Below are 23,412 nucleotides of genomic sequence, written 5' to 3'. Positions count from 1 at the left end.
AAACCTATAGATATTTACTTAGAAGTAAACCCCACGGGGTCCAATGGAATTTACAGGGAAATACACCTGCAATCCTCTAGTTTCCCTCTCTGTAAAATGGGGATTCTGTAGCTCAGGGATTTTGCTGCGAGGGAAATTCAATGGCAATCCCAGAGATACTTTGCCGATTAAAGCAATAGCAACCCCGCAGCTTTCTCTATGCAAATAGTAGGAGATGAATGAGACGGGAAGGTGCGTTGAGTAAATAACGATTAAATTACCCCTTTCGTATTTGCACCTCGATACTTCCCAACAGGACAAGTCATCAGTGCTCGGGGGGTTCTTTGTGTGCCAAAAGCGAATATGAAATCTGCTCATTCATTTCTCACGAACAACTTCCTTGCACGGAATCGCTCTTCTCGAAGCCGTTTCTCAGCTTCGACTTTCGTCCCCACCCTCTTTGGCCTGGCTCCTTGCTTTATGGCGATGGCAATACAAAGAAGATTTAACTGGGGGGTGGGGTTAGGTGGGGAGATAGCTTTCTGCTAAGCCAGCTCCTCAATATGTCAAGGTGACAGCGACAACCCGTCGCTCGCTCCAATTCTCTGTTTCCCATTTCCCCCTCGCCAGCTCGAAGACAGAAACTAACATGCTTCAGTCTCGTTTCCCCCGAAATCCAACCCGGGGCTGTTGCTCGGCAAATTCAGATTGCCCAATCGCGGCGCAGGACGACGCGGCCCCCCGTTCCCACGCCCAGTTTCCTCGCAGTGCTCGGTTCAAAGGCGCCTCTCGGGTTACCGCAGGGGGGTGTGTGTGTGCACACGCGGCGGGGGGGTTAGGAAGAAGAGGGGCGTGTGTGTGTGTGTGTGTGTGTGTTTGCACGTGTCTGCAGCGCCTCTTGCCGTGCAACAAACTTCGCCCTGCCTGGAACAAAGTGCCCCTTTTTTTTGCAATGCAAGCGGTCCCGGTTCTCCAGGGCGCTCAGGGTGTGCGTGAGAACGCGCACATGTGCACGCGCCTCGCTCGCTCGCTTCCTCCCCACCCACAGAGTTTAGAATCCCAGCTATGCAAATAAGCGAAGCAGCCAGTCCCTCCCCCGCCCTTGATTGGGTGGGCTTGGCTTAAGGCGAGGCAGCAAAGCGAAGGGAAAGAGGAGGCGGAGCCCGGCTTGGAATGCGAACACGGACTGACGGCGCGGCTGGGCGAGTCAGGGAGAGCTTTGCAAATAAAAGCAGAGGGGGAGGGGAAAGGGAAGGAAGGCAGGCGAGGCTTCGCTTCGCTTCGCATGCAAAGCTCCACCCCCCGATGGTGCAGCTGCCCGGGCCGAGGGCTTTTCAGGAAGCGGTACTTAAAACGGCTCCAGAGGAACATGTGAGAAGCAGTCGCCGCTGGAATCCGAAGGGCGAGGAGGAGGAGGAGGAGGAGAGGAGCTGCAAGGGGAATGGGCGCCGCTGGGTCACATGCGGGAAGGGGCCGAGCGAGCGCCGCTGCCCGAGCCTGAGGTGCGCCGCCGTCGGGGGCAGAGCGGGCTGAACGCGGGGAAGGAGAGACGCCGGGGCTCCTGCTCCTGCCGCCGCCTCCGTCTCCTCTTCTGCCGGCTTTCCCTTGCTCCGTCGACGCCGGACCAGCAGCAGCCCTTTGGCTCGGGCTGGGCTGCTTCGCCTTGGGGTCGGTTGCCTTTGCTGCAGTCGGCCAGCGGAGAGGCGAAGCGAAGAACAGACTCCGGTAACTTCCTTCGAGGCTTTTGCTTCCTTGCTTAAAAAATGAAGCTACTTGTCGAGGGGTGCTGAATTAAAGAGAGGATTTGGTCTCCTTCGCGTGTTAATTTTTTTTAAAAAAGGGGAAAAGTCCTTTCTTTCTGAGATGATTATTTTTTGTTTAGGCGCATTTAACTTGGAAGCGAGCGCTCTTGTATGCAAGTGCGGCTGGGCTTCTGAACAAGGACCGGGTTGCAGAGCAAACGGGCGAGCAAGGTGAAAAGTGCTTCCCCCCCCCAAAAAAGAAAGAAAAACCCTCGCAAATTCCAAAGTTAAGGACTGTGTTGCGATTGCTCGGCGCACCCACCCACCCCTTAAAAAAATAAATCGCATACTGCGGGTCCTACTTCCAAGGAAAGAGTGGCTTTTGGATTGCAGCCTTGAAGGGCGATCCTAGACGTGTTTTTTCCCCCGAAGTGGGAGTCCCGCGGACTTCCACGGGACGTGCTTCTGAGTTGGTGTGCATTGCAGTCCCCTGGGGGCTTCTCTGTCCGGGGAGGTGGGGTGAGTACATCGGGGCTGGGGGAGGGGAGGACTTAAAGGGCCTGGCCGAAGCAGATTGAGGGGGAGGGGGGGTCGATCCCAGCCGTAGAGTCAACTCTTCAAAAAACGGAAGAGCTGTCGACTCCCCCTCCGGGCTTCCCGGCCAGTGAATGAAACCAAAGCGCCTTGCGCAGGAATTGGAGCGGAGCCTTCGGCTCATTGCAGGCTTGCCAAGAGTTTTTCCACGCTTTCAGTATTGTGCATTCATTAATCTGGAAGGGTCGCGTACTGCTCTGTTGCCAGGATTAGGCCCTCTACCCACTGCCACATCGCAGTATCCAGATCGCCCCTGTTGCACCATTCGGGGCAATTGTGTGCGGGGGTGACTAATCCGCGATGAGTTTCTATGCTCTGCAAACAATAGAGCTTCTCGGAAGGTGGTGCCCCTCCTATCGCTTGGGCAAAAACCTCTCGATGACCTTCCTCGATCCTGGTGTTGCAAAGCAGGGAAGGGAAGTGAGTGACCGTTGAGCTCAAGGAACTGGTGACAGTGTCTTTTCTGCACTTCCTTTTTTGCTGGAGTCATCTTTGGCTTTAAGCGCCACACGGACTGCCAGGCTGTGGGATTTTCACGGAAGGGGGATGGGGAGGCAGGCTAAACTGCAGTCCTAATCTGAATTCAATAGGACCTACTTCTGAGTAGACAAATGGAGAAAGATTTAACTTGGCCGTAACTGGCTTGAGAACATTCTTGTAGGTCCGGACACCTAGCGCAGAGTAAGCTTCTCATGAAAAAAATGCTGTTCAGCTGGGCAGAATTTCAAGTGAATAAAGGCTGGCTTGTTCCACGATGAAAACGGAAGAAGAGGTAGACCTTCACCCAGATGCTTAGGGAAGTTTTTTAATGTTTGATATATTATTGTGCTTTTAATATTTTGTTGGGAGCTGCTCAGAGTGGCTGGGGCAACCCAGTCAGTCAGAGGGGCGGCATATGCCTAACAAAATCCTTATTATGCAGTTTTATTAAATCTGTATAAAGCAAACCTTGGCTTCACGAGCAGTAAGAAGTTCCGATTCTGAATATTGCACCAGTTTAATAGATGTTCCTTTGTAGAAGCCAGTCTAAATCTGTTTCAGATATGTATTCATACTTTTCTGTATCCCCCAACCCCTCTATGCACACATTATATAACTTGTAAGGGTCCTTTCTAGCAATGTAGATACCCCAAACCGAGAGTTGTCTTAACCACATGGAAATGCGGCTCTTGATCTTCCAATTAAAATATTCCCAGGCGCTGGAGCATCGTGGCTTCTGTGTATGTGTGCCCAACCCCATACAAAAAAACCCTTTCCCCCCCCCTTTTGGAAGCTGCAGTGCCGGAGAAAGTCCTGCAGGTGGCAGGGCAGCTTGTCCGCTCCTTCGCTGTTTAGTCAGAAGCGGCTGGTGCGTGTGATTCAGGCGGGATGACTGGCTGTTTGTGGGAATGCGAAACTACCTCAGATCCTCGGGAGAGGGAATGACGAGGCAGTTCCCAGCCCGCAAGTGGGGCGGCGGCGGCGGCGCGCAGGGCGACCCGAGGGATGTGCGTTTCTTCTAAGGTCTCTCTTGAGGAATCCGCCCTTCTGGGGAGGAGCCGCTGCAAGGACAGTTTCGCATTCTCACATGCTCTTCTTACTCATTCGGTTCCGAGCTGCACACGGAATCTGGTCAACTTCCAGTGACTTGGGTGACGGGAGGGGGAGACATCACCCTGAGTTTCCCTGAGGGAGAGACTTTGTGTATGTATCCGCGGGCACGGGTTTGGGAAGTCAGTTGGCATAGGTGTGGGTTGTTTTTGTGTGTCTGTGTGTGTCAGGGGAACCAACTCCTAGGGGCAGAGGTTCCTTTGCCCCTGCCCCAATAAAATATTTGAGCCGGCCAGCACCCAGCCCCCAAATTGGATGGGCATTGCCAATCAAATGGTGTTCATGTGTTGCATCTTGTGATCAATTATGCAGGGCAGAGCTTACCTGGGAACACCCCCCCCCCCAATATTTTATTCCAAATTGGCACTCCTGGGGTGTGTGTGAATGTGAATAGATAGCTAGATAGACAGAGAGAAGTCTGTCTGCATGGGTCTTTGGGAGACAGAAAGGAGCAGCAAGACTTGCATCTGTGTGAATAGGAAGGAGCCACAGTCTTGTGCCAGTAAACAAGAAAAGGTAGATTCCACCCTGTTCCAAGGATGTAAGTGAGGTAGGGCGAAACAAATGTTGGTGTTTTTAGATAATGGTGTTTACTTGGTTTCAGTCTTTGTATTTGCTAAGGACTGCTCACATGCTGTAAACGGGTGTGTGGCGTTTTTTGGGGTGTGTGGGAGATGTGATTTTTGTGTCAACCCTGAGCCCCACTAGAAGGGAGAGGTTAACCCCTTTCTTTCTTTCCCACCCACCCTCCCTTCTTCTGCCCTAGGCGCCTGTGTGACTCGGAAGGAGACCCTCAAAGCGATGGAAACCGAACTGGGACCTCCCTACGCAGTTCAGCCGGCCTGCTGCCAGGAGGTGCCAGGCTCTGCTCCTTCAGAGGCCTTTGCTATGCCGGCAAGGATCTCCGGAAAGATCCCGCCGGTCAGGCCTTGTTTCAAAAAGAAGGACGTGCAGAAGCTGCTGGACACAGGGGCACTGAGGGCTCTGCGGCCCATCATCACCACCTTGCTGGGGTCTGGCGCCCTGGATGCGTTCCTCCGGCGCAGAGGACAGAAGAGCAGCCGTAGCAACTTGCATGAACCTGCCGTGAAGAAGGTCTTGGGGATCGCGGCTCCCTGCGCTCAGCCGGACAGCAGCATGGCAGTGCTGGTGGCAGGGACTTCGGACGTTCAAGGACAAATATCAGATGGGTCTCCTGACCAGGAGGCCCAGCCTGGGGAGCAGAGTTTCCCCTCCGTTACCTCTTCTGCAAGTGAGCCATTCCAGGACCACTCCTTGCATGCTGCCTCCAGCGATGCTGCTGCCTTTCTTTCCTGCCCTGACAAGATACTTGAAGGTTATCCTGTGGTGCTCCAGGACAACAACAACAGCTTCATGGGTCAATGCCACTTGAATCCGGCGGACAAGTTTGGAGATGGGCTTTTCCAGGACAAAAGCGAGGAGGCGTCCCTCGACCTTGTGTTTGAACTCTTGAACCAGCTGCAATATCACACCCACCAGAAGGACGGGGTGGACATCTGCGTGGATTTTCTGCAGGGGGTCTGCCTCCTCGGCAGCGATTGCCCCAGGCACCACACGGTCTTGCCCTACCACTGGCAAGTCAGGAGGACAGCCACACAAGTGTGGCAGAGTGTGACCACTGACTCCCAGGAGCAAATGGAAAGGCTCTACTGCAACCCGGACAACGACAAAGTCAAAATGAGATACCGGTGAGTGATAAGATTCCCTTCTTGCCTTAACTGTCATTGTGTTAAACGTAAAGGAATCTTAGCCAAATCTGGGGAACCCTTTTCTCGAAAGTGCATTCTTGCATATAGCCTCTATTACCTTGAATTATTGACCTACTAAAATTCCTTTGTCTTGCTTTTAATTAGTAGCTTTTTAGGTGGCACGCCCTTAATCTCTCCAAAAGTATCCATGTAATCTCAGGTGAGCTGATAACTGAACAGCCCAATTTAAACAGGCTTTCATTTAAAACAGGGCTGGGGGGCCTTGTGGCCATCTACATTTTGGGACCTCCAACTCTCAGCAGCCCCTACCCAGCATGACCAAAGTTCAAGAATACTTGAAGTTGTAGGTCAAACAGCATAGTTGGGGTTTTTTTCATTGTGTCCAGCACCCAGCATTCATGGACCTCAATGGAAACTGCCCAGCTAGATTTGAGAGGGTGCTTCTAAACCACAGCATGTGGATGCACATCTGATGAAAGGTTATTAGCCTATGTGCTTGAACTGTAAGAAGGCTGAGTAGACAGTAGGAAATAGAAGAACCAGTAAGTGGTGTGTTTTTCCTGTGTTACGATCTTGTTAAAACTTAGGAGCAGTAGAAGTGTGCTTTTGATGCATGTAAACAGCCATGGCGTTTGGACTTTAATCTTTGGTATTAACTAGTCCAGAGTAACTACAGATCCTTGGTATCCACACTTGCCACAAGAGAAGTGGACTAAACTTAAGGCACTGGAAGAGTAGTGTACAGGGGAAGGGGAGAATCCACGCATTACTCTTGAGTGAATCCTGTCCCATATGAAGAAAAGGAGAGCCCGCTGGATCGGTCCAGTGGCCCACCCCAATCCCAGTATCCCGCTTTCACAATGGCCAAACAGATGTCTATGAGAAGCCCCAAAGCAGAAGCTGAACCCAACAGCACTCTGACTTTGATACCTGGTCACTAGTAACCACCGAGAGTGTTATTCTACATGAATTTCTTTAATCCTAATTCAAAATTCACTTTTAAGACAGTCAGTGGCTCTTGTTGGGAGCAAATTCCATAGTTCATATGCTGTGTAAAAAGAAAAAAAGTACTTTGTCAGCTGTGCATCTTCCAACATGCAGCTTCATTGGGTTTTCCTGACTTCTAGTTTTGGGAGAAAAACTCAACCAGGCTGATGAAAGAGAGCTGGCCCATGTACATGTTTTTAAAGGAGTAGTGCATTTGTTCAAAGGATATATGGCTATTTTCAGACCCAGCCAAGTTGGTGATTGACACATACAGCTCCATGTAAATGAAGTACATCCTTGAAGGAGAGCCAAGCGGGAGGAGGTCGCACCATATTTTCAAGGTGGTCCCATAACACCTGTAAAGCGGCCACAGACCCAAAAGATGTGTGTTTGGAAAACACCGCCACCCCTAAGAGCACTCCACCATTTGGGGTCTGGCTGGCACGGTTGTGTTTTGGAAACAGAATAATAAACATTGCTTGGATTTCTTCCCTTTTTTGTGCCACTTGCTGCTGCACACAGGATGGAAGAAAATGTCAGCGGAGCAGTTGTTCCTTTTATCTTGCACAGCTGAAAGAATTGTGGAATGTCCTCTTTTTAGCCAGCCTGCAAAGGCTGCCAGTAGAAGCCCTTGGAAGCTAAACTTTGGTTATGCCTTCTCTTTCTCCCTCTCTCCCTCCCCTGCTGCCTTCCTGTCAGTGTGGCATTGCTGCATCTCTTTGATTACTGCACATGCCTGGGCTCTTGCGAAGGAACACACAGTGTTCCGGATTCAGTCTGTGTACCTGCATCGTTCCAAAGGAACTGTGCCAATTAGGGTGTTCTGGCACTTTTGAAATATGAACCAATTCCTTGTCACGCAAAGTAGTTGCAACTAGAGCAAATGGGTGGGGGTTGGGAGGCGTAAGGCAGGTTCTACAAGCAGTCAGCCCTAGCCCTGGGCTCCTTGCCATTCAAAGTAGCTCCACTGCCGTGACTCGAGTGGACGCCCTGGTATCCTTTGTGACATCACAAGGGCTCCTGGGGCATCCTGCTGGGATTGCCTCATTGGCATCTGTAAAGAAACCACCGTTGCCCCAAGCAACTGGCTGAGTTGCTTGTGCTGTCAGGCTGGTCCTTCAGGCGCTGCCTGCAAATTCCAGACTCTGGCATGTGCGGCTGAACCGAGGCAGCAAGGGAACTCCTGCAGGACTTGTGCTAACAAGGGAGGGAGGCAGCAGTGGGTTTTAAGTTGCAAGCAGTGCAGAGTTTAGAGTTGGGAGGGGAGGGGAGGGAGGCCTGTCTAATAGCAGGAACAGCTGGGTGGTTGAACAGTTGCCTGAGGATGTTGTGGAATTTCTCAATCTGGCATCAAGGAGAAGCTGGATGAACTTCTGTTGGGGGTGGCTTGGGTCTGAGGAATCCATAATGTACATGTTGTAAATAATGAGCCTGATAATCTCTCCATCTCCCTTCAGACTGTGCAGTACTAAACCTGAATAAGTGGTTCAAGTAGCATTTTTGTTTGTGTGCCAAAAGCATTCTTCTTAATGCTTCAGAGCTGTTTGTGTTTCACTGTGGTTATCCAGAGTTTGAAACTTTTGCTTTGAAATCTGGGAGCAGGAGGAGTAGATCTAAAAACCTTCGTTCTGTTTTGTCACAACCTAGATAAAACGCTGCTCTTTCTTGCAAGTCGGCACCTGGTGCTAATCTTCCCTAGTCCCTTATCTGAACACAAGGGCTCGTTCTGCATCAAAGTGGAGTCACTTTGGATTTATTACTTTTCCAAGTTGTGTAAATTATTACTTTTGCTGTTGCTGAAATTGTAGCCAGGACATTCATAGAATCATAGTTGGAAGAGACCACAAGGGCCATCGAGTCCAACCCCCTGCCAAACAGGAAACATTGCTTCAACAGTTGCAGTTTCCCTGTGTGGAAATACCTTCCATGTAAAGATCATCATGAAAGCTACATGCAGTGCCCAACATTAGTCATATTTGGAAAGGACTCATTGAAATCAGTGGACTGAAGTTCATTGATTGCGGCTTCCCATCCATTCATTCATTGATCGACACCCACAGAGATCTGCCTCCAAAGAAAACTTGTGCCTGTGATGCAAGTCAGCATCAAGGCCATGCGTGAGGTACTGTAGAAACACCCACATGATTTTACACTTAACTGTGGCAACATCCTAATTAGTTTCTTTCCAGCCCAACATTTATCATCATTTGCAGGGAAGACAAAATGTCACAGAAGTTCCCTTGTAAGAAGATTTCATCATACCAATAAATATTGTATTCTTCTCAATTTCCTATGTGTAAGATGGCAAAGCTGCCATCTTACACTAGGACTTCAGTGACTGTTTCTGCTGCTATGCTTTCTTTCAGGAAAAATCCCATTTCCCACATACTCCTTGCGTTTGTAGTATTTGTTGTTGTAAGGGAATTTTTTAAACATAATTCAGACTTGGTGTTCAAGACTGCCTTTAACAGGCATAGGCAAACTGCCCTCAAGATGTTTTGGGACTACAACTCCCATCATCCCTGATCACTGGTCCTGTTAGCGAGGGATGATGGGAGTTGTAGTCCCAAAAATGTCTGGAGGGCCAAGTTTACCTATGCCTGGCCTTTAACCTCTTTTACAGGGTTGTATGGCTTCCTGAGGTGAGGCAAGAGAACTTCAGCTCCTGAGGTGATTCTTTGGTATCTAGATCAAGGGTTGGAAACTTTTGTTTATTTTTATATTAAAGTTGTATACCCACATATCCCAGGGCGGTTCAGAACATAAAACTACAAAACAAACAACTTTGGGCCTTTGGCTCCACCAGACTTTCCTGTTTGGAGCAAGTCATAGTCACCCATCCTACACCTGATGACATACAGGTAATGTGTGAGGAGCATGATTGAAGGGATGGGCAGCAAGATTTGGCTTTAAAAGGATGCTAGCTAATGCAAGCCTGACCCAAATGAGGCCCGTTATGCACAATGGCTCACTAGTCATTAAAGCAAAACCTGAAAGGAGAGAACTATCAGCACTTAGGGGGGAAAACCAAATACTGTAATAAAAAACCACACCCTGGGCGATGAATCAGAATGGTTTTCTGTTTCTCCAGAGGGTAGTAGGATGTGAACCAGTCAGTTCAAATGAAAAAAGGATGTAGGCTAAACATTAGGAGGAACAATAGAGTAGACAGCTCTTTGGTTTGAGGTTGTTTAAGCAAAGCCTGGATGGGCCACCTGTTGCAGATGTTTCAGACTGCCCTTATTAGCAGAGGCTTAGGCTGGGCTACTTCTGAGATCCTTTGTGAACTCTGGGTGTTTGATCAGTCCAGGCAGCCCAGCTACTTCTGACTTAAAATGACTTGGGAATCTTGTAACTTTCAGAGGCCTCTTGCAAGTCTTTGCCCTGTGGTCAATGCAACTTGGCTTTCCCCTTTCCTCCTCAGATGTGTCTCCTGGCAACTGGGTGCAGATAGTGGCCTGTTGCACCTGGCCACCTTGAGCGCCTTGAGTTTGTTTTGCCAGAGCCTCATGGTTCACATGGTTACCACCCCTGTTGGGCTAAAGCTATTAATCTCTCTTGGTCAGCCTAGCTTTAGAAGCTGAGCGATAAAGCTTGCATGCAACAAGGAAATGTCTGTTTCAGCAGTTCCAGGAGAGGACAAGCTGCAGCCAGTCTCGGATAGTAACCAGCAGGGGGGTTCTTTTTTTATGTATATCCCTTCCTTTGTTTTGAATACAGCTTACATGGCACAGTGACCCATCATTATGCTCTGTGTCCATAATATTGTCATTGTTTTGTGCTCCTAAGTAAGTTCGTAGGTCCTAAGCCATTGGCTCCCCTGGGGACTAAAGTACTTCTGTGGCTCGCAAATGGCTTTCTTTTTCAATAAGTATTGCCCCCTGCTTGTTCTAAAATGCGCATTTGTTTATAGAGTGTTTGCGCCCTGCCCTTCAGCCAAAAAGGGCTCCCTTGAATGGCTTGTGTACAGTCAGTTAAAAAACACGGGAGAGTCCCTGCCTGCTGGTTTACACTCTGGAAAACACGACACACAAGGTAAAAGGGACAGGGAGGGAAGAGGGGGGAAGCAAACCCAGGCACTAGTTCTAAAATAGTAGTTCTTACAATGACTAGCTGGCATAGAAACAGTTCAGGATAGATTGTGTGATACCTGCGCCCCCCTCCCCCTTAATTTCAGGATTCCATCTATTTTTTTTGCTGTCTACCATGGGGTAAAGATGGAATACTGCCATATGAGCTCGCTGTGATGGAATGCAGGCATGTGTGCCCCTATTGTTGCTTAACACCTCGTTCATTTCCATGGGGCTCTTACAAAAGAAGTTCCTGTTTTGATAAATAGGTAAGGTTAAGGGGACCCCTGACTATTAGGTCCAGTCATGACTGACTCTGGGGTTGCAGCGCTCATCTCGCTTTATTGGCCGAGGGAGCCGGTGTACAGCTTCTGGGTCATGTGGCCAGCATGACTAAGCCACTTCTGGCGAACCAGATAAGCGCACAGAAACGCTATTTACCTTCCCGCTGGAGTGGTACCTATTTATCTACTTGCACTTTGGCGTGCTTTTGAACTGCTAGGTTGGCAGGAGCAGGGACCGAGCAGCGGGAGCTCACCCCGTTGCAGGGATTCAAACCGCCAACCTTCTGATCGGCAAGCCCTAGGCTCTGTGGTTTAAACCACAGTGCCACCCGTGTCCCTGTTTTGATAAATAGGTGCACTCTTATTACCCTGCTGCAGCATATTAAAACAGAAATGCCTTCCCTTGGTGGCTTTTGACCAGATGTGTTCTGACATTCTTTCATTTGTATCTCTGTATCTCATTGCCAACCTCCAGGGTAAAGAACCTTCAGGCTGTAATCCACTTACCTGGAAGTAAGACCCTGCAAACAAAGTGGGGCTTGCTTTTGTGTAAAACCCTTACAGTTTGCACTGTAATGGGGTTCTAAAACACCTGCCATATTGAGGAAAATACCTAGGGTAGATACTGTTCTTCAAATGCAGAGTGCCATTGTTCTATTTCTTCTTCCTTTCTTATAAATTTAGTTTTCAGAAATTCAGAGTTAATTGGGGGGGGCAGCACTTGGCTGTAGTGCTGTTTGGTCCCCATGCTCATCTCAAGACAGATAACAAACATGCAGCAGAATTGAGATTTCCTGAGTTGGTAGGACAGAAAGCACTCGCCTGCAGGTAGAAAGCTAGCACATAGTGAACCACCCTGTCCTTGCTGCACTAATTCTCTGCTTAGCGGGGCTTCTCATATTCTTATACAGAGGAACATTTTTTAAAAATGCACTTGGAGTGATAAAGTCCATTTTCTACAACCTTAAGATTTTTTTTCACCTGTAGGTCCACTTCCCTGTGAAACACTTATTGGTTTCGTTTTCCTGCATTGGAAGAAGTTCAAACAGGTTTTGTTTTATTCCACTCTGCCAATCAGGTTTTCCAAACTGAATTCATTGCTGTTCTAGCAACATAAGGTACATATAACTACTGGTGAGTTTGAGGTGTCCTCAAAACTTCCATGAAAATAAGTGGGTAATAATATCACCCAACATTATCAAGTTCATGCACTAGGAATCTCTCCCCCCTCCCCTTCCAACACAGCTCACATTCTAAGTGGGAGAAAGTGGTTCTTAAAACTGTAGCTTCTTGTTTTAAGTCTGCATGTTTTTCCGCTCCAAACGCACTTCCTGGAGATGGGAGTTTGGCTTTGCTTTTGAAAGTTACAACTGAGTGATCTGCACAGCTGTCGAAATGAAGGAGAATAACCCCTTATGAATAAGAACAGATGAATTTTGTGATGTTTTCTCTATCCGCTCAGCTGTTTACTTTTGCTGGGTGTGTGTATGGAGGGGGGGAGAAGCAAAATATCTAAACAAGAAAGAGGTGAATGACTGCTGATTTCTGGTGTGCTGAGTTCCAGCGAATTCTTGGTATCCTCCCCACCACCCCTTTCAAAGCCCATATTTACATATGAAGCAAGTCTATTGGCTTTTTATCTTGTGTGGATCTGGGGAAGCTGTAGAAGAGGAGTTTCAGGAGAATTGTCAGCAGACTCCTGTTTACTCCTGTTACTATGCAGATAAGATCGAGGGGGGAAGCAGCTGTCACCTGGCTCCAGGTCTAGGTCATCCTGTTCCTTCTGTGCCATTCTCACAGGAAAGGAAACTGCACATAGGTAAACCTAATAGAGCAGCCAATCAGGCTTATTAACCCTTGATTAATAGTACTCTGAAGCAGTCTCTGCAGTTTATGATAATTGCTTTCCTCCCCCCCAAAAAAAGCTCCGCATCACCCATTCCCACAAGCGCTTCTCATCCAGGGCAGGTGTCTCCTTGCTTCTGTTGTTGAAGCTTAGCTGTGGAGAAAAGTGCTTGGAAAATAAGTGAGAGGTAGGGAGGAACGTTTCTGTGCTCCTCAACATTTTGGGGGTAAAATTGGAGTTTCTGCCCACTCCCTTTCTATGCAATCGGGGTGGTTTTCCATTGTGTTTGTTTAAAGCACCTAGAGACTGTCATTGCAGCGAGTTCAGTGCAGAAGCAGGCAGTAGTTATGTTCAGATGCTTAAAAAAACCCCATACTTTCCATTATTGCAGGACACTGTGCTTGTGGTAAATGGTTTCCTAGTGTTATTTATTAAATTTGTATACCGCCCTATACCCGCAGGTCTCGGTACAGATGCCCTTTAATTAAAGGTGAGAAAAATCAGGCAAGTATTTGCAAAGGTATTTGTGCTAAGAGTTCTCGTCGGCCTCTCTGCTACTTCTGTCCCGGCTCCAGTAGCCTTTGGGTGGAAAAGTCAAATGCGTGGCACACCTGTGGACCAAGAATATACAGATTCTGTGCCAGTTGCATTGAGGTTTCTGGAACTTGAGCAGGTTAAGAGGGGTGACTGTGGAGGGCGGGCAAGGAGGAGGAAACAGAGTGCTCTGTAAGGCAGAAGAGTGCAGCCTTTTGATTCCCCAAAGAGCCAAGCCAGAGGCTTACACTGGCCATGGGTGAAAAGGAATGGCGCTTCTGCCTTTGCCAGAATGGCCAGCTGTGCAAGTAGTCTGTCACCACTCCTCTTTCCCCATAGGCTCTGGCTGGGTGGGAAAGACTAGGGCTATGAGCCAGTTATTTTGTATGGGGCGAGGGAACATCCACAAACACTTTTCCATCCTTGTGAGGACAGGATGCTTTCCTAGTAGGCACACATCTTGTACCATAAAGCAGAAAGGCCTAAGTGCATGGAAGGAATGCGGTCCCTTAGCCCTGTTGCAGAATCCACACTCAAACGTGAACGTAGGAAAGATTTTATTGAGAAGAAGAAACCAAAGGGGAAAGATGAAACTGTACTTTTAAGACAGGGATGGCCCTCCAGATGTTTTTATGGGTTCAACCAACAACTCCCATAAGCACCAGCCAGTGCTGGGGTTGCAGTTCAACCATGTATGGAGTGCAGCCCACTGGCTACCCCTGTTTTAGGAAGTTGAGTGAGTGTTGAAAGATCTAGCTAACCTATGGAAGAATCATTGTGAGAGTTCACTACCCACCCAGCCTAGGTCAGATCAGCTTGCTCAGGTTGTAGACTCAGCACTTAGCATTTGTCAACGGTCAAAGGTAAGGGACACAGCAATAAAGGCAGCACTGTTCTGTATTTATGGTGTTTGCAGCCAGGTGGCTTTGACTGACAGGTTGGGTGCCTGGCACAGCTCAAGGGCTTGGCTGTGCGCATATGTGGGAAAGATAGACTAAGACACTGTTTGAGAAGTTAAGAGATAAGCGGCCAGCATGTTTATTAACACAGAAGTTTCCCAGCTTTGGCAATAGACATAATCTTAAAGGAGGCCTTCGGACAGTTTGTGCGAAAGTAGTGGGAGGTTGTGGAATGGGGAAAGGCTGGGTAATTTGTATGCCTTAAATGCGATTCCCCAAGCAGGATAAATCCATGTCACCTGGGAGAGTTGGGAGCCTAGGGAAGGCTTCTCTTGCCTTCTGTATGAGGTTCTATAGCAGATCCTGCATCAAACAAAAAGTGCATCCTTACTGATATGGGGATGTCTGTGAAGCTCAGCCTAAATCGGGGCATGAGCTGGTAATGTGAGGAACCAGCTCCATCTTTATTCTGATACAAGTGTGTTTCTGCCATTATGAATTCCTTGGGCAGATAAATAGTTTGTATATTCCTTTCAGCTTGACTAACCAGCCTGTTGGATAATCATTAGAATAAAACATTTTATTATTGGATTGGAGACTACTTGAAAAGTGACTTTATATTATAGAGAGGCTATAAAACCAAAGTTGTCAGTGTTTGCCAGATTTGGATTTGAACGAATGAAATGTATTAACACCTTCCTGTTCCTTTTGTGTTTCTGATTTTGGGAATCCTTGATTTCTTTTTTTAAAAAGATACTCACTTTTTAGGCACTCTTTTCATTTTGAAGAACACAAGTTGGGTTTGGGAAGCAAGAAACTTTGGGAAACTGCCTTTTCAGTACCCTGTGATCAGGACTGTGCACTGTGGCTTAAATAAAATCTTATGCCAATAAAATATGGATTCTGCGTCCTATATAAATAATGTACATTTCCACAAATGGAAGGCCTTCTGCTTTTTCAAAGGCAGCAAACAATTCTGTGATCTTTGAGTAGAAACAAGGTCTTGGCCATTTGAAATCTTCCTTAGCTCTCCCCTGGCTATGAAGCCATTGTCAGGTACTGCCCAGTCTCTCAGGTTTACCTGTGAAAATGCATACACCATGAAGACTAAAAATGTGCATTTAAAAAAATATAAAATTACGAGTTCTGTGCCCAGTATCATATTCTGCTTTTCTGTGGCTTTGTGTAAACTATCAGAAAACAAGCTACTCTGCCCAATGAAGCATTCTTTTCTGAAAATCGCTGCATGGCCATGAAAAACCAACTTCCTTTCAGTTAGGCCCAACTCTCTTGCTTTTTGGAATGATGAATATCGACGACAACCTATTATAGCAAAGAAGAGTTTTGACTTTGCTGTTATGCAAGGAACTCGGTTTTGTGCACTCTGGTTGCAAAACCTAGTTTTCCACTGGCCCGCTCCTGCTGGAGCAGGAACTTTTATAGAAATTTCCTTTGCTAGCGCATTATTTTGACAGATAACGTTGGCAACAAAGCATGCATGTCACTTCACGCAGAGAGGTGCTAGTGCCCTGCCTAGTGTTTGCCAGTGCCCTGGAAGCTAAAACTGACTCTAGCCCGTTCTTCCTCCTCTCCCGATCCCGTGTTGCGCGAGATGCTCACAGCCAGGAGTTGCACTGGAGGTGGGGACTTCTTTGGCTTGTATTTTTGCCGCATATAAATAGTTACTGTTGCTAGGCGAAAAGGGGAACAAAGGGCTTTGTGAACCAGTTTCCAAGAGTGATTAAGCAAAACTTCACACTGTGTTGTGCACGGGGTGTTTCCCCCCCTTCCCTCAGAACTGCGGTCTGTTTACTCCAGGCACACACCGCTTGACCAATGCTGATGAATCAATGCAGAGTCACCAGAGTAAGGGAACAGTTGTTGGACTGTAGCTGATGAGACATGATGCCCTTTTCGTCCCACGTCAGGAGCATTCTGACCCGGAGACTGCAGCTAAACATTCTGTGCGCCCAAGAGATCCATGTGACGGTGGCCTGACTTTGACTTCACTGACTTGGCAAGGCCTTTAATGAGTTCAAACTTTAATGAAAGTTCAAACACGTTTTCTCCTTGTCTGTCTCTGCCGCCGCCCAGAATTTGCAGATTAGGAGTCACCTTGGTCACATTCATGCCACGTATTTTAAGCACTGTGATGCCACTTCAAGCAGCCATGACTACTCCCCCCACCAAAGAATTCTGGGAGCTGTAGGGACTCCCTGTTCACCTCACAGTGATACAGTTCTTCTTTCCCAGGGAACTCTGGGAAAGATAGCTCTGCTAAGCAGAATAGGAGTCTCCGAACAACTCTGAGCACCCATTGCAAGCTGCAGCTCCCAGAATCCTTTGGGAGAAGCCATTGCTGTTTAAAGTGGCACCATAGTGCTTTAAAAGTATGGCGTGAACATGGCCCTTCAATGCACCTTGCTTAATGGGAGGTTCTGTATATGGAAGGTCAGATAGATCCAGTCTTGTTGCAGGCAGTGTGTGGTGGTCAGAGCCCAGATCACAAAATGCCGTTGAATAAATGAATGGCGCAAGCAGATATACATGGCTAAAAGGACTTGGATGTTCCTCTATAAATTGGTTTATATTTTTATGACTCCTATGGCATTGAGCTCTTACAATGCTGCCAAAAAAAATTCTTTTTCTCCTCCTTTCTGAAATCATTCTTCCCTCTCAGAAGCTGCTGATTGTTTCTCCATTAATTTTGATGTTGGCTGGTGAGCATTTTTCATTTTTAACTATAATAAATGGCGATGAGTGCAAAATCTACATGCCACAATTCCCTGGGGGAAAAGGGATTGGTTGTTAAGGCACTCCAGGAATTGTAGCTCTGTGAGGCGAGGAGGTGGTCTCCCTAACAACTACCAGCACCGTTAACAAACTCCAGCTCCCACGATTCTTTGTGGAGAAGCCATGACTGTTCAAAGTGGTATCGCAGTGCTTTGAATGTATAATGCAGATGGGGCCCCTTGAGTTTGGGCTACTTGCTAGCAGAAGGGAATTCCCTACCAGCTGGAGGAGTCACAGTGAAGGCATCTCCCACCTGCCAACTTCATTTGACAGCCCAGGTGAAACCAAGTGGGTGTTCTTGGTTGATCTTTGAGATCGTAGTGAGGCATGAGGAAGGAAGTCGTTTCCTTAAGTATGCTAGGTAGGGCTTCAGAAGCCAAAGCCACTTATTTCAAATGTGGCTACTCCCGGATGAGTTGTTTCTTGCTTCGCAGAACTTGCAGCCATATTGAATATTTTCTGCTATGACACACTATGGCAGGGAGAACATTTCCTTCCCCAGCCAACTTCGTTTCCAAGTGGGTTGAACCCCTCTTCTCTCCTGTTTTGCTTTTAATTTCCAATTGGGAAGAAACAGGCTCTCCTGAGCGCTAGTGTGCCTTCTGACTAACATGTACTGACACAACGCTTTTTCCTGACTTTAGTGTTTTTCGTTTTTCGCTTGTTCCTCTGCTTCTATTTTCTTTCCCCCACCCCCTCTTTCCCCATCCAAGCAAACATCCATAGTGTCAGCAGAAGCTCATTCCAAAACATTGGTGCAGCTTCGGCTATTTTAAAACAGCAAACATTCTGGTAATATTTGTACCATGAATCTTGGTACCCCTTTGGTTCAAGTCAGGTACAGATATGTTGTGGGATGGGGGCCAAGAGGTGTGTCTTCTTAGCCCTGTGCCAGAGTTGCTTACATGTACCTAAAATTAGATGAGCATAAAACTTGTGGCAACCTCTTGTGGAGGTTTTTAAGTGAGTGGGTGAACTTCAGTACAAAATACAAGTAAGCAAAATTCTTTGCCTTTGCATAGAGGCCAACAGCTAATGTGAGATTTTCTTGGATGCCATTTCCTTACCGCAGCTGCTCTGACAAACCCATGGCTTTGTGACTCTTTCCAGACCCGATATTCAGTAGGGCACAGCATTTTAACTTTTTCCGCCCCATAGCCCGCTGCAGACCTTTGCACTTGTGGCGTTCAAGAGTTCTGACTAAAGCTATGCAAGCAAATGATTAAGAATTGCAGTAGGAATTCAAAGTTCATCCTCAACTAGTCAAGTTCATCCTGTCTACTAATCTCTTCTACTTAGAAAGGTGTATGGAAACAGCCTTCCTTCAGAAGTGCTTGTGTGTCCCAGGTAGCACTACTGACAATTCCGTTTTGTTAGGACAGGCATCCCCAAACTCTGGCCTCCAGCTGTTTTGGGACTTCAATTCCCATCATCCCTGACCGCTGGTCCTGTTAGCTAGGGATCATGGGAGTTGTAGTCCCAAAACTGCTGGAGGGCCGAGTTTGGGGGTGCCTTTGTTAGGACGTTTGAGGTGTATTCATGCCCCCGACATGTGTGCCTCTGTGTGCTTCCCTCTCCACCCTGCCCCGAACTTGTCCATGCCACATATACATGAGTAGAACTCCCATGACCAGGAACCTGGGCAAACCAATGTCAGCTTGCTCAGGATTCACACAATACACCTCTTTGAGAGGGCATCACATCATTGCAGTGCACTGAGGATGGGGGGTGGGGATCCTTGCAGTCACATAAGGAACTTCCCGGGCAGAATGGCCACCCCCAATGGCAAGTCTTCTCCAGCTGATCTCAGTTGTGCTGAAAGGTGAGCGCACAATTTTAAATAAAGCTGACATCTACTCTCGTGCAGTTAGGCTTCCGTGTTCATCCTCCTCTGTCGAAAACAAGTTCTTCCTGGCAAAAGAAAAAGAAAAAATCTTAATCTTACATGTTTCTGCTCTCTTCTAAAATCCCTTGACTATCTAGAAAGTACTTAATAAATTTTGCTACGGGCACACACAAAAAACAGTCCGGGCTCCCAAAGGTTGGAATTGTAGGTGAGTTTCCAAAGAGGCTGTTGCGTTGGCTGTAATATTAAGAGATGATAAACCTGGACTCAAACCCCCTGGGGATCCGTAGCATAAATATACAATATAAACCAGAGTTGTTCCCTTGGAATGTGCAAGCAAATCAATATTTATCAAGTCTCACTAATGCACTTGTCAGATTAAATTCTCAAATATCCCGTTGAACATGCAGTGGGCTTATAAAATATGTAGACTTCGGCTATTTCTCCATCTCAACCGGCTGCCAACAAATGAGACAATAACATCCCAGTATGCTTTCTGTTTTAATATTCCGAACAGCTTTATTGAGGTTGCGAGCGCTTCATATCGAAGCAAGCATAGGAATAATTTTATTAAATCAGAAATATAATACTGTAAGAGAGGTGGAATAGGCTCCTCCTGGTGATTTTCAATAATATTACTAAATCATTTATGAATTGGGTGGCTTGGTAATGTGGAGGCACCTCTATAAAGTCACTAGGGGATTTATTCATCTTTGGCCCCCACCTTTCTTTGAAGGACCTTATAGCATGACCCCTTTATCCACCCAACATCCCAGTAAGGTAGGTCAGCTTGCTATGTCTGGCACCTTTGGGGAATATTCATCTCCCATGACCTGTATTTATTGGGCAAGGCAGAGAGGGTGGCATTGCTAATTGTTTTCATTCTGACACTCAAATGTTAGCCTTGTTCACTTTAAAACCTAAACTGCTGCTACTCATTTTAGGAGCACTTGAGCTTGACTCACACTCAGGACTCAAGGCAGCGTGTGTGCAAGAAAACTCCCGAGCAATTTTGCAGCACATTTGATGGGCACAGGTGTGCATGATTTTTTTTTCAGGGGGTGTGTGTCACAGATGTGAGATGGTGGGTGGGTGAGAAACTTTATGCCAGGTATATTGGGAGAATTCAGTGCGGTGTGATCCTTAAGACATTGGTCTAGATCCCCACTTAGCCAGGCAGGTTACTGGGTGACCTTTGGCCAATTACAGCCTTCTAGCCTAACCTACATTGCAGGATCTGTGCACTCTCTGGAGCAAGGATAGGATCAAAATGTAATCAAATAGCAGCGTGCAGGGCAAGCTGTCTGCATAACACCAATGTGCTTATTGCTTTTTAAACTCTCGGTAACATTGTAAAAAAAAATAAATTGGTTTGTTGAGTAGGTAGCATCAACCCTGTACCTATCTACATTTTGTAGGTACAGAATTAATGATACTTAAACCTCTTGCACGGTGCTTTGTCTATCAGAGCTGAGCAGAAATGCTGTGTTGCTGAAATATGTAGGGGCTCCCAGATCTGTCCAGTGTTGACTGCTTCTAGCCACAAAGCTTTGCAACCAGTGCTTGTAAAAGAAGACATGGCACTTTCAATTCCCCTAGCGTGGGAACGGGGTGCTCCCATAGGACTAATATTCAGCAAGCCTAAACAGAGCAAAGGTTTTCTGCAAAGCTAAAATAAGCCTTGGAAACAGCTTTAAATAGCCTGAAAATGGATAGTGGGACCCTCACTTCTTAAAGGCCTTGTTTGTTTGCAAATTCCCAAATGTGATTCCAACGTGTTTTGTATCCTGGGGCGGTCTCTTTGAAACTGTACCTGCATCTGTGTAAACAGGCACATGCAAAACTGCACTTGCTTACGTATATATTTTGCCGAAAGCTTTTTTGTAACATGCCACCTGGGTGCAGAATGTTAAAGGTGAAAGAGGTCCCTTGCTGTTGGTTCCCCCTTTGTAGCTTACTTCCCATCGCCAGTGTTTTATGTGCCTTGGAAAATTTTTGCTTGACTTTCCATAGTTCCAGCGCAAAAATCAGTGTGAAACTTTATAACCAGTCAGATGACATTCGTTCCGCAACCTGAATTTGGCCTCATTTGCCTTGTGTTTCTCGACACTTGAGACTAAATTAAAACTATGTCGGGAATGCTGTTTTCACCTAAGCTGTGCTGAACCGTGTTCCAAAACTTAACTACCAAGTAAGAACATTAAAGCACCTGTTGGGTCAGGCCCAGCATCTTGTTTTTCTCACTGAGGAACCAGGTGACCCTGAAAAACCCAGGAGGACAGGACCTGAGCATCTTAGCACTTCCCCATTTACATTTGCAGACATCTGCAGCACCTTTCTGCTCACCTGGGATTCCTAGCGACAGGTCTTCAGAGGCATCCTGCCCTAAGACAGTGGTGGTGGTAGAAGAACGCAACTGTGGCTGATAGCCATTTTTTCTTTGATTATTTTTTTTTGAAAGGATTACCAATTTTAATTCTGTTTCAAATTCCAAAAACACTTTTAAGGACTCGCATTCCTCCTCAAATCCCTTTGCATATACCAAATAATTCATTCAGTTTAATAAACAGGCAGTCTTGAATAAATTGATAATACTGAATAATATGTTGCCCAGAGCCAATCTGAAGCAGGGACAAAGTTTAATCAGTATAACAAGTGGAGTTTGCAATTCTACGACTAGGTCTACCACGGTGGAAGAAACTGGGCAATTTACCCCTTGTAGCCTGAGCCTATGACGTCTTTAAATTCAGATACTGTATTGCCATATCTAAGTCTGTCAGTGACGGTACAGAACGCAGTCTGGGTTTTCTCTGCATGTCGCAACAGATCTGTATGCAGTATCATGCATGACCATCAAGCTGCTGCTAGAATGCTAACACCTGTTACTGCACAGGGCAGACCCCAAAAAGGAGGCTGCCAGGTTCTCATCTAGGGCAAGCTGATAGCCATTGATAACTGTTTGTCTAATACTCTTTTAAAGCCATCCAAGTTGGTGGCCATCACTGCCTCTTGTAGGAGCAAATTCCATAGTTATTTTTATTTTATTTATTTTATTTTTATTAAGGATTTGCCGTAGTTAATTTGCCATAGTTAACTATGTGTTGTGTGAAGAGATTCACTTCTTTTCCTATTCCTTGAATCTTCCAAAATTCAGTTTCATTGAATATTCATTCATTCATTCACTCATTCATTCATTAAAATTTATATACCGTCCTATACCTGGGGCGTCTCAGGGTGGTTCACAGAATAAAAGCAAGATATAAAACCACAGCATGCCTAATAGAAATAAAAACAGCAACTCGATATCCCCCCCCCAACCAAACATTTTAAAAGGGCATAGGATGTAAATTGGATCAACCAAAGGCCTGATTAAAGAGGAACGTTTTTGCCTGGCACCTAAAGGTGTATAATGAAGGCACCAGGTGAACTTCCCTGGGGAGAGCATTCCCTAGACTTATTGTGATAGATGTGCTTGCTCTTGTTGCACTGTGAAGTCAAGAACTACGTACAGTGGTGCCTCGCAAGACGAAAATAATTCGTTCCGCGAGTCTTTTCGTCTTGCGATGTTTTTCGTCTTGCGAAGCACGGTCCGTCGCAACTGCGCCTCTTCAAGCGGCTTCAAGAAAAAAGCGCAAGACGTTTTCGTCTTGCGAAGCAAGCCCATAGGGAAATTCGTCTAGCGAAGCAACGCAAAACCGAAAAACCCTTTCATCTAGCGAGTTTTTCGTCTTGCGAGGCATTCGTCTTGCGGGGCACCACTGTACTTAATACCCATTCCAGCATCTGATTCTGGACTTCTCTCTGTCACTGCCTCCCCCTCAGCTGTAGGGCAGCTGTAAGTGCCCCCCCCGTGGTGTTTCACTCAATGTGCCCCCACCCCAAGCTACACTTTAGCATCCCTGAAGTTGCATGCTTATAGGGAATGCGGCTGGGGAAGTTGTCTTGCCAAATCCACTGCAGCTTAAATCTTGTACCTGGGGAAAAATCAATAGCTTTTGCTTATCTTATCTTTTCATCTTATCTTTTCACCTCCCTTCTTCCTGCACAGGTGACTGAAAGAGAAGTTTTAGCAGGTGACTTGGCAACAGGTGCGCGGCACCTAATCGAGCTTGCACTTCCCCATTTGCAAAACAGTTTCCTTGATAGCGGAGCTAAGTTGCCGCAAAGAAGTAAAGTCCACCAGTCATTACGGATTACACATTAACATGTCGTAATCTGGAGCTCGATGATTTCTGCCTGCCTGTGTGAGGAGTGCTCTTATTAAATGTCATGGCACAAATGGATCTTTGCTGCTTTTATGCATCTGGTGACGTAGGCTGTTGAATAGAAAGGTTTGTGCCACAGCTAGCATGTTACTTACTGAGGGGGTGGTGCCAGATCACTTATTCCTCCTCACATATTGTAAGCGTTCCCTCCCCTCAATACAGCAGCCTATTTCTCTTCTTCCAAAACACAAACAATATTGGCTTTCTTCTCTGTCAGCAATTTAACACTTTTTCTTAATAGAGCTCCCCACTG

General features: G+C 46.8%; 1 protein-coding gene across 2 annotated transcripts in view; it reads left to right on the top strand.

Annotated features, from left to right (window-relative positions):
- Positions 1–1,235: 1,235 nt before the first annotated feature.
- TIPARP (TCDD inducible poly(ADP-ribose) polymerase) overlaps positions 1,236–23,412 on the top strand; it is a 30,299-nt gene continuing 8,122 nt past the window's right edge. The window contains exons 1-2 of one of the 2 annotated variants that reach the window (XM_081191982.1): positions 1,236–1,704; positions 4,672–5,614. In XM_081191982.1, coding sequence (XP_081048108.1) covers positions 1,440–1,704; positions 4,672–5,614 — 1,208 coding nt within the window. In that variant the 5' untranslated portion in view covers positions 1,236–1,439. Of the gene's footprint in view, positions 1,705–3,775; positions 3,999–4,671; positions 5,615–23,412 lie in introns of those variants that run through there. The other variant, XM_081191983.1, reaches the window with a different exon arrangement.

This window comes from Podarcis bocagei (genome assembly GCF_964188305.1).
Source record: "Podarcis bocagei genome assembly, chromosome: 4".
Taxonomy (NCBI): Eukaryota; Metazoa; Chordata; class Lepidosauria; order Squamata; family Lacertidae; genus Podarcis; species Podarcis bocagei.
Note: the sequence above shows the minus strand (reverse complement) of the source record. Positions and strands in the feature narration are given on the sequence as shown.